Here is an 11,401-nt window from a genome sequence, read left to right on the forward strand (position 1 = left end):
CTTTTTGATGCAGAGGTCACATTTCAGTGGGTAGGCATAGTTCCCAGCACAAAGTAGGTGTCACGTAAATCCCAGATAACTGACTATTACTAATATTGATTTTTCAATACAGAGTACATCAAATAGCAGCTCACAAAGTGAAATTCTAAAATTTACCAATATTTATAATTTTGTTTTTAATTCAATTAAAGTTTACTACTTTATTATTATTATTATTTTTAACAAGGTCCAAATACATTTGAAGATGCAGGGAATTACATCAAGAACCAGTTTCTAGACCTGAATTTAAAAAAAGAAGATAAGGAAATTTATTCTCACATGACCTGCGCTACAGATACCCAAAATGTCAAGTTTGTGTTTGATGCAGTAACAGATATAATAATCAAAGAGAATCTGAAAGACTGTGGGCTTTTCTAATCAATACTTTTTTTCTCCCATTCTTGCTTATGTACATTTTTCAAGATATGAAAGGAATGAGGCTATGTGATGTGTTTAGTTATAATAGATATTAACTTATTTAAAAATATAATTAGCATTATAAAGCAAAAACTTTCACAAAAAGTTTTAATGTATTGTCACCTATATCTGGGTAAGTTTCCATTACTCTGGGACATTGTGATTGGGAGTATCTTTGAAGTCCTCAAGTCTGAAAACTGATACATTTTAGTAATGTTAAATCAGTACATATCATTGACACCGAATGTGCTTAGAAATAAATTTCTGCATTGTGGCCCGTTTTTAATCACAGAATAATTAAAAATGAAAGGTAATCCATATTATTGTCCAGATTTTGAGGTTCATTCATTTCTGTTAATAATGTAACTGTGCCTATGCTGTCGAGACTATTGAAAGATGATACATGTGGTGTTTTATTGGTCAAAATGAAACATGTACTTGCTATTGGGAAACTATATATGCAAAAGAAATGCATGCATTTTTTTCACTTAGAAAATATCATTAATACTGAATTTACCCTTAGAATTGAGGATTTCTACCAATTTTTTTGTCCCAATTTGGTTGGAAACGGGACCATGTATGGCTGAATATACAATGTAAGGCTTTCAGGGTGAACAAAAGTTCTCAATGGACCACTCATTTCCCACATTTTATTCCAGAGCAGCAAGGAACATTATTATAATTGATGATATAGGATTAATTCTAGACTATAAAAGAGAAAAAAAATAACTGACTGTCTTAGCACTACTAGGTTTGGTTTTTGGGGATAAGAAGTAGAAAGAGTGAGTAGTTAGAGATATTTTAGAAGAGTAACACTGAGCTTCTCTATTAATATTCTATGGTTCATTCTAAATATTATACGGTATGCCAATGGTCAAAGCCTCCTTTTTCAAAGCTGTTTTGGGGTCTTACAAACCAAAACCTATTATTTATGAACAGAAAAGAAGACCTTTTTTAAAGTATGTACCACTTACAACGTGTACTTTTTAAGCATGTTTCAATATTTTTACTTTCAACAGTTGCAGAAGATGATATAAGTCAAAACAGTAGGTCAGGGCATGAGAGGTAGAACTACTCTGAAAAGACAGCTAATTAGGTTTCTATAGTCTAGATGAGATAAAAGAAACATAAATTAGCAATTTGCCAATCTGTAGCTTAGGTTGATTTAGATAGCTCAGTAAGTTACCTTGACTAGAGTGTCTCTGGATTTATTTTCAAAAACACAAAAAGAGTTATAAATAAATTTTTCAAATAAAAAAGGTTATAAGAAAAATATTTTGGAATTTCTTTGCCAAATATAAATTTTTAAGGAGCCTAAGATACCAAGGACCAAAAAAAAAAAAAAAAACATGTGAAAATATTTAGTTCAGATACTCAGTAAAATTTCCTGGCTAAGAACCAATGTCTAAATGAAAACAATCCAACATTTTGCTAAGAGATATTCAATGCTATGAAGTTTTAAATTAAGGTTATAAATACTATCATTTCATCCATTGCTTTGTCTTTTTTTCCCTACTCTACTTTAACTTTATTCTTTTCCCTCAGTGTGAGGAAAATTTTCCAGAAAGAAGTAAGATACTTTTTGAAATATTACTATTATTAAGATTTTGACTCTCACTTTCCTTTAGGATTCCTCTTTTAGATAACAAGGTGGGGTAATAAATGGTTCAATTTGTTTTAAAAAACATATAATACATTTTAATCTGCAGAAAAAATTGACAGGCATCAATACTTATTTATGGAATATTGTTCTTTAAGTACTTTAACGAATATGTTAAATGACCATACTGAAACTAGAGGTAAGTTTGGATTATTAAAACAAACAAAAACAAACAAATGAACAAATTTCTTCTAATCCTGTGATTGAAATTAAAGAAATTTTTCTTGAAAATCAAAAACAGTTGCTATGCTAAACAAATTTTAGTTAAGTAGAGAAATATTTAATAGAGAAAATATTTTTAAAAGTTTGCATTATTTCTTTAATGATTGCTCTCCTTAAAATTGAGTCTATTCCTGATTATACATTTTTTAAATATTTAATAAAAAATGGTTGGAGTAGATGCATAGCATTTTGAGTTATAAAAAAAGTAACAAAATGGAAAATATGGGGAGCTATGCTTTAGCCGGAAGAAACTCTCACTGAGACCAGCAATGTTAAAGTTGTTTTAAAGAATTGAAAACACCTGTGTTAATTGAAAATTCAACCTTTTAATTGTACAGTAGGGTTCTTGCATTTGTAGTGTCTCAAAGAAGCAGTCTTAGTTTTTGTCATTCTAAGTTTAAAAGTGAATATACTGATACTTTCATGTTATTTGATGTTTTGCTTCCTGACTCAGAATGTCCCCAAATCCTGCTTGCCTTAGATTTCTAACACTCCCAACTCATTCATTTCTAAGATTTGTCGAATTGCAGACACACTGCACTACCTCAGCAATCGGGCGCGGGTTTATCTTTAATGGGATCATTAATGACTACTCCTTCCAGAGTTTTTCCAGAAGCATGAACTGGTCAATAGATAAGTCTTTGCATTGTGGGACTAGTGACTAGAGAGTTAAATGAAGAGGGGTATAAATTGGGTAATATCTATGTGTCAAAATAGAAATGTTGGCAACTCTACAAAGAAGCTCTATGGAAAAGAGGTTTCAAATTCTGTGGCATCTACAATATACATTATAGATATCCAATATTTAGTTGATTTACAAAATTTATAAACAAACAGCAGTCTTCATGTACATCACACAAATGGGCAAACTATGTTTTCAGGCCCTGAGTCTGCCCTAATACAAATATTTTACTTGATCTATCATCCTATTTCAATCACAAAATGTATTTTAAAATACTTGCAGAGAATTACTCAGGCTTGACTTAATCAAATAATTATGTATACAAGGAAAAATAAGATTTTTGTGTTGATTTATGGTTTTTACTGTTATACTACTTCAGAATCAGAGGCAGATGTGTTGGTTAACATGTATGGCAACTAAAAATAAAATATTTGTAAGAACTATGCGAATAATTGTGACTTCTCTAACTTAGAATAAATTTAAAAGTAGGAGAAACAACCAACTCTGCCTGGGATGGAGTAAGTACTTACTAGGTAATATAGAACCAGTTAACGCCCTCTTTCCATTTAGGTTTTTTTTGACATTCTTACAAACTATGTATAGCCACATGGGGGCACACTTACATCATGTGTTTTTCTATCCAAATGTTGCAAACGTAATAAATGTGGATTGTCAGTAACTTTAATGAAACATGTAATAAAATCTTATTAAGAACCATAGCTCATTTTGAACTTCTAGTCAATAGTATATGCTAGTCTTCTGATAATCATAATATGCACTATTCTAGTCAAATTTGTGACTAACAAAGCTATTGAAACAGTTCCAAATTTGTTTAGTGTTTTGAAGATATTTACTCATGTTCTAACATTTTTTTTGACATTTTCAAACTGTTTAAATCTAAGTTACCACTAATTTTGTAAAATGTGTTTTTCTCTTAATCTGTAGTGTGCCTAAAAATCTTGATTAACTCACAATGAAAGGAAGAAAAAAATAATTTGATGCCTAACAACTATGTTTTGTGAATAGTTACAAATTGCTGCTTATTAATGTGTATGTTTTCAGTAAATTAAAGTAAAATTTCATTCTGCTATAACATTAACCACTGCATTATTCTGCTTATTACAACTTTTTCCACAATCACCACTCCACCACCTCAAGAGGAAAATTAGTGCTCTGTGACATTTTGCTATTGCCAGCACAGCAGCTGCCCACACATTTTTCATTGGTAATAGCACAATTTTTATTTTAAACCACATTTGTCACACTAGTTAAGAAATAAATAGTCACATGAAAGAAAAAGGAAATAAAAAGATCCTAATTTACTTCTCAGGGACAGTAATGACCTCCTTATTATTACACCTTTCAGGTAAAGAATAACACGAGACACAAAGGAAAAGGGATTATTCTATTTGAAAGACCTTCATATTTTATAAATTGGTAAGGTTGAAACAAGAACTGGCACACATATATGATTTTAAGTCATTTTTTTCAATGTATATTGCTGTGAGTTTTCTTTTCTGAAAATGAAAAATGGTCACATATTAAATATCCTTATACTATCAAGACCAATGAAGATTGTATCCATTTTATCATATTAAAAGCCTTACATTGGAGAAAATGATTGCACTTATTCTTAGCATAGAAAGTTTAGCATAAAAATCACACCATGCAGAATGCCAGAGATAAAAGTGATGTAGGCTACAATGATCTTATCCAATGATAATCTGAATATTTTATTATCTAAAAATATTGATGTATGAGTGTACATTTATAATAGCACAAGTTATCAACCAGCAAAAAAAAACACTTCTCTTTTCCATGGAGTAGGTCAGTCCATTCATCACAGTGAGTCCACAAATGCTTAGTCAGTCTCTAGTATATTCAAGAAACAATCACTTCACATTTTTATTCACAAATATGGTGTACTCCCCAGCAATACCTATAGCAGAGAAGCATAATCATCTCCAATTCTTGAAATGAAAAGTAGAAACTTTTATTATAAAAATACATAAACCATATATGTTACTTCAAATGCAGAAGTTCTTATTCTTTTTCCATAATTCTGTTCTGTTGTAAATGTAAAAAGAAGTACTGATAAGCAATAACCACATTGTTTTGCTATAAACCAGTAGTGGAAGTATCTGGACAGTTGTATTCTGGACCAGGATGAGAAGGCTTCATTAAACTCACAGATTCCAACAGCAAATTACTCATCAGGTAATTCATTGTGAATCTGTGGCAATGTTCTCTTGAACAACGTTTCTCCCCCGGCCCTCCCGGGACAGGTGACAAGGTCCCTGTAGGGAACCCTGGACTGTGCCTGAGTTTAAATCTCAAAGCTCCTCTGCAGGACATTGAACAATTCTTAATTTTTTCCACGTGTCTCTTTTTCTTACCTATGGATGAACAGAGTAGATTAAAGAATCATCACAGACCAATATGTAGACTCAGCTTCGAAGGCAGCAATTTCCTTTGAAAACTGATACCAGAGTAAGCTTGTTTTAACCGAGTTATTAAAAGAAAACAAAAACAGGAAGAGAAATGATATGTAAAAGAGTTTTAATTCACATTTAAAATGTGACACTGTTTAAAATGTGTGATTTTCCTTTTCTTTTCAGTTTTAAATTGAAGGTTTCCAAGTGTTATTTGTTCCTAGGAAGGAGAATCAAGCACTTAACATTGCCTCTACTCAAGGGCAACAATTCGTTGTTTAGCCTGGTGGTCCTCTCTTGGACATCCCCCATGAGCTTTGGGACCACCTATAGGAGGCTACAGGAATATGACAGAAATCTCTGTTTTGTCAAAGCCACTTGCCACATCCCATTAGTATCATAGGGATCATACAAGCTTCTAGAGAGGAAGTCAGACCCATTAGTATTGAAAGAAATGATAGTACTACCCTAAGGACATGTAAAAGCAAGTGACATGCCTCTTGCCTGTGCTACCACACTGATACTTCTGTAACAAGAGACCCATCAGGATGTCTCAGGGGGCTTGAAAGGAGGCTGCTGATCCAGAGCAGACATGTAAGTCAAATGGACTGTTTCAGTCTTTGCATAATGACTGCAGCACATCAGAAAGGCCTGTAGGAGCTAGTCCATTATCTAAAAAAAAAAACAACGTAAACTTAAAATGTGAACATTTCTTTTGTCTACCTGCTTATAAAGGCAGAATTATATCATGTGACGTGCTGTCTTTAAAACAGCAAAACGAAATAATAAAGGAATCAACCTTTAGAACCTTTAGACATTTTATTTCATAACATTGTTTATACATTTATAGTAATTAAAGGGTGTCCTGTTTAGATTTACTACTAATATTTAATATTCTTCCTTTTAAAACTCTTCAGACTTTCAAAAGCAATTTCTTTCCCCTGAATAATAGGACATATTTTAAACTGTATATGTAAACAACCACTTGATGAACAAATCATGTTTTCACCTGAGTATCAGCTATTTTTAAAGCTAGTACCAGCTATACTATAAAGGACCCTTATCTGTAACATTCCAAAGGATTTGAACCATATACTTGATCGAAGTTGTATCAGAGCTTTGGGAAATGCTCACATCTCAAAGCATTCACTATAATGCTTTGAGAATTAGTGAACAGAGTAATGATACTTTAACGTCTATGAATATAAGTAGCTAATAGTATAACTCCTATTTGTATGTTTTCTGTAATCCAAATATTTTGTTGTCTTTTAATTTTTCTCACATTTCAATATATCTTTACATAAAAATATTTCCTTCACTGAGATATATAAATATTAGGTTGGTGCAAAAGTAATTGTGGTTTTTGCAATTTTTTAAAAATAATTTTTATTGGGGAACGTTGGGGAATAGTGTGCTTCTCTAGGTCCCATCAGCACCAAGTAGTTGTCCTTCAATCTAGTTGTGGAGAGTGCAGCTCAGCTCCAAGTCCAGTTGCCGTTTTCAATCTTTAGTTGCAGGGAATTGAACCGGCAAATCTTGTTGTTGAGAGCTCAAGCTCTAACCAACTGAGCCATCCAGCCGCCCCCTGCAATTATTTTTAACTTTCTAAACTGCAATTACTTTTCTACCAACCTAATATATTTAGTTGTTTGTGATAGATTTCAGATGAAAATCAATAAAGACTTATTCTTGGTGAAGTGTAGTAGTGTGATCTTTGATACAGACATAGTTCCATCATTTCCGTTAATCGTGAGTGTGTGTGTGTGTGTGTGTGTGTGTGTGTAACTTTGGGAAACCATCATAAAATTTTTAAGTTTGTAGTCTTGCCTTAAATGTATAAATTCATCAAATCTAGGAAACCTCCATAGTTTGTCTTCTTGCTGTAAAGTACGGAGTCAAGATGCTGAATCAATCTCCTACACCATCTCATGCTTCATGAAAACCTAAAACACCTTTGCTAAATATAGTTTAAAAGTACTTTTAAACTAATGAGAACTGCCAGTTAATTAGTCCTTCCTGAACTCACAAATTTAAGTCCAATCATTTGGGCATTATAAATTTTTATATACAATTCCTGGGACCTCATTAATGAAACAAATAAAAATAAAAAGCTTTAAAGAAAGATTCGATAAATTTCTAGTGTCCATGGACTCAGTCTGTGCTATCTCTCAGTTGTGTTTTAAGTCTAAAAGTATAACTAGCATCACTTCCAATTTTTAAAGACATTTCAAGAGACACGCTATTTCTCATGCATAATGACCAGAACAAACTACAACCAGTTTATAATCTATTAATCTCACACAGCGTGAATGGAGAATGTGCACAATTTGACTTTCCGGTGATCGGATAAGCGTCTACAAAATTTGTTGCGATATTTATCTGCTGAAAACAATATTTTCACATTGAAAGTCTTGTTTCTTTTTTAAGCTAAATCAAGTCCTTGCCTAGCTTCAGACCCCATCTCCGCAGAGGCCCAGCAGATGTCTGTTTACATTACGTTTATGAGCTGTGGCAACAAAATGCCCAGCTGAGCCACAGCATTTTACAAGTGCTCCAAACCCAGGAGGCTAGCATATCAAACATCCACATACTAATTGTGACATTAATCTCCAACCATCAGCTGACTAAGGATGTTAGATCTGAACGGGAAACATGTTGAAGTTTTAAATCACTTCATCAAGTAACTCCTGTCGTGCCATATTTTATTACTACTCCAACAAGGAGTTGCAAAAAGCAAGAATAGAATACCTGATACCTAAGCTATGCAAGCTGAATATGATAAAACTGCCATCTAGAACTCAAAGGGCATTATTTATTTTTGATCACCTGTCTAATGGATGACGTTTTACTAAATAGGGTGTTTTCAAACTAACAGAGGATTTGCTCCTTTAAAACCCTGGTATCTTAAGCCACAATGAATATTCAACTATATTATAGACTAATTTATCTTTTGGAGGTAGAATATAGTCACCATATTTTATGCTTTCCTTAATGCCTTACAATCATTATGATGAACAATAATTATTATATTGTAATGCAATGATACTCTGAGCTTCAATTTAGGGTATAGGTTTCATTTTATTCATTGTCATAGAGATTCACATGTGTGAGGAGTTAATTTGAGTTACCAGGAGAAAAAGCTCTTGCCGTTAAGGACAAACAAGCAAGAGACACCGCCCCTCTAGCATGGAGGAAATATAAATAGAGGAGAACACTGCCAAATAAGGGTTTTTCAGTTAGACATCTGGGCTGATATCTCAGCTCTCTCCCTGATTAGCTGCATAGACTGGAGCAAAGTCCTTACCTCCTCAGTGTCCATATACATAAAGTGAGAAAAATATTAACAGCTACAGATGAGAGCTCAGGAATAAATGAGATAATGCATGGGGAGTGCTTAGAAGAGTACTTGACACATATTAAGAGCTTATGTATTATTAATGGAGGGGGCAGAATATTAATATGCAATTGTAATGTTGTATATAGAAATATAAACAGGATTCACAGTATAACAGAAGATTTGATTGGATAGAGTAAGGGGTTTGAGGAAGGTGGAAGTGAAAGAGGAAGAGACTTGGAAGAAGTAACCTCAAACTATTCATATGTTGATTAAAATGATGATGTTAAGTGCCAAGTAAGGGTTAATTGTCATAGAGATTCACTTGTGTGAGGAGTAAATCTGAGTTACTATTTTCTATAATTGCAAATACTAGTTCATTTTACTGGCAGTATCCAATGACATTAGCAACCCTTATTTCATCTTTACTATACTATGTTTAATAATTATATTCATTGTGTTAGGCCTAAAGATTATTTTTATTCATTTATTTACGTGTTAATCCTCCTATCTGTTCAACCATCCACTAACCCATCCATTTATTCATTTAATTTTTTAATAAAAAACTAGTACTCTAAACAGGCACTTTGAAAGTTACTGCAGAATCATTCAAGTTTAATATGAGGGTTCTGTCACCAAGACACTTTCCAACATTAATACACAGTTAATTAATACACAGTTTCCAACATTGGACTACTTCAGCAAAAATAAGAGTTGAGGAATTAGTTTTGTTAAATTTTTGACACAGAAGGTTAAATAAAGTGAAGTGTTTCTTTAATGCTGTATATCTCTGAGAAGGAGACAAAGTATAAGAACTTTTTAAAACCCTTGTTTCTGTAGCAAGTGATTTAGGAAATATGGTTTGGGAAATGTTAGGTAATAGGTTAACAAGAATAATATTATTGCATGGACTTTGTGATAGGTTTTTTGGGCAAATGCTTTTTGTACTTACTTCTTGGTTTTCAGTTCTGTTCAGAATAAGATAATGTGTCCACAAACAAAATTCAGTGAAATAAGGGACTATTTATATTTCTTTAGACTGTGCACATGGGTAACAGACTTCAGCACAGTAAAAGGCTGCTTTGATGACTGACTTAAAGTCAAGGTCTCAGGAGAAGGAGAACTGTCCTGGGCCTGGGCAAGCTAGCTGGCACATAAGGGTTCTGTGCCAGGAGTCAACACTGCTTTTTTTTTTTTTCCTGAATGGAGCTTGCATACTATTTTGTGCAGCAATTTTCTTAAAAAAAAACCCAAAAACCCTCAATAAGGAGAGGTCCTTGTAGTTCTCCAGGGACGTGACTTTCATCCTGACTCTCTGAAGTGAATTAAGCAGCCATCTTTAAGTTATGAAATTGTAGTGCTTAAACCCAAATCCAACCCTAGCAGAAATCTTTATTGTTCCAAAATAGGAGCCATTAGACTGGCATTAATCTGATTTATTATCATTTTTAAATGTTGAACCAAAGACAAGATCATCTTCTCTTTCCCTAGGAAACCACTTGTCCCTTTGTATAAAATCCTTATGAAGTTATTCATCTGAGTACACTCTTTTTTGACACTCTAATTTTTCACTGAAGTGCTGTTGTAATAACCTCAACATGGCTTTCTCAGCCTAGCTATTTTCCAGACGATTTAATCCACACAATTGAACCCAGAAAAATGTTGACACTTAGATTGAAATTTCCCAAAAGAATACTCAGTGAAATGTATGAGACACAATTGCACCATTGTGGATTAGTATATACAACACATAATTAGGTATAAATACACTATCAGTATCCAGCTTTAAGTGTTGTACCTCCAGACTTAAGACATAAATAACGATTTCTTTAATACGTAGGAGGACAAACATGTTTCTACCCTTAATAAAAATTGGTCAGATGAAATTCAAAGCATACTTATGAATCAGGAAAAAGAAAGCAAGATTTTAAAATCTGTTGTAAATAAATGATTTTTATTTTGAACTAGATCAATATGAACATATGGATGGAAGAAAGAAGAGAAGGTAGGAAGAATAGGAGGAAGAATATGATTTTTCCTTAAGACATGTAAATGATGTAATTGGTTTTTTTTTCTTACTACTATGTCTATTATAAATTATAGCATAATTAGTATAAAATGCAGTTTACATTATTAAAGCAATAGAACACGATCCCATTAGCACATAGCATGCAAACAGTGATATAGTCAGAGGGGCCAGGAAATTTTTTCTGAGTAAATACACTTGAACTGAGGATGAGGATGCAGTAGTCAGGTAAAGTGAGGAAGGGAATTATTTCAGTCCACAGGAAGTGCATGTGCAAAGGTCCTGAGGTAAGAGAAATCATGGCTGCAGCTCTAAGATGAAGGGGTAGAATAGAGTGAGGTAAGGGTCACTTACAACACATTAGGCATTTTTGTCTTTATTTTAAAAGCAAGTGTTCAGAAATGATAAGATTTACAATTTGAAAATATCATGTTGGCTGTGGTGTGGAAAAATGACTAAAGAAAGGAAGACTAGATTTGTACAAATGAGTGGGCAGCTTCAAAATGTTCCAAAAGGAGATCATGATAAACTGAACTAGGACTACAGAGCTGAAGAATAAAATGGCAGACAGACTCATAATGTATTCTGG

General features: G+C 33.0%; 1 protein-coding gene across 1 annotated transcript in view; it reads left to right on the forward strand.

Annotated features, from left to right (window-relative positions):
• The window catches only part of GNAT3 (G protein subunit alpha transducin 3), a 45,622-nt gene extending 43,818 nt beyond the window's left edge, over positions 1-1,804 (forward strand). The window contains exon 8 of the mRNA XM_019746884.3: positions 227-1,804. Within this exon, the coding sequence (XP_019602443.2) occupies positions 227-417 (191 nt within the window). The 3' untranslated portion in view covers positions 418-1,804. The remainder of the gene's footprint in view (positions 1-226) is intronic.
• Positions 1,805-11,401: the final 9,597 nt, after the last annotated feature.

This window comes from Rhinolophus sinicus, chromosome 4 (genome assembly GCF_057876585.1).
Source record: "Rhinolophus sinicus isolate RSI-liver-muscle chromosome 4, RSI-T2T, whole genome shotgun sequence".
Taxonomy (NCBI): domain Eukaryota; kingdom Metazoa; phylum Chordata; class Mammalia; order Chiroptera; family Rhinolophidae; genus Rhinolophus; species Rhinolophus sinicus.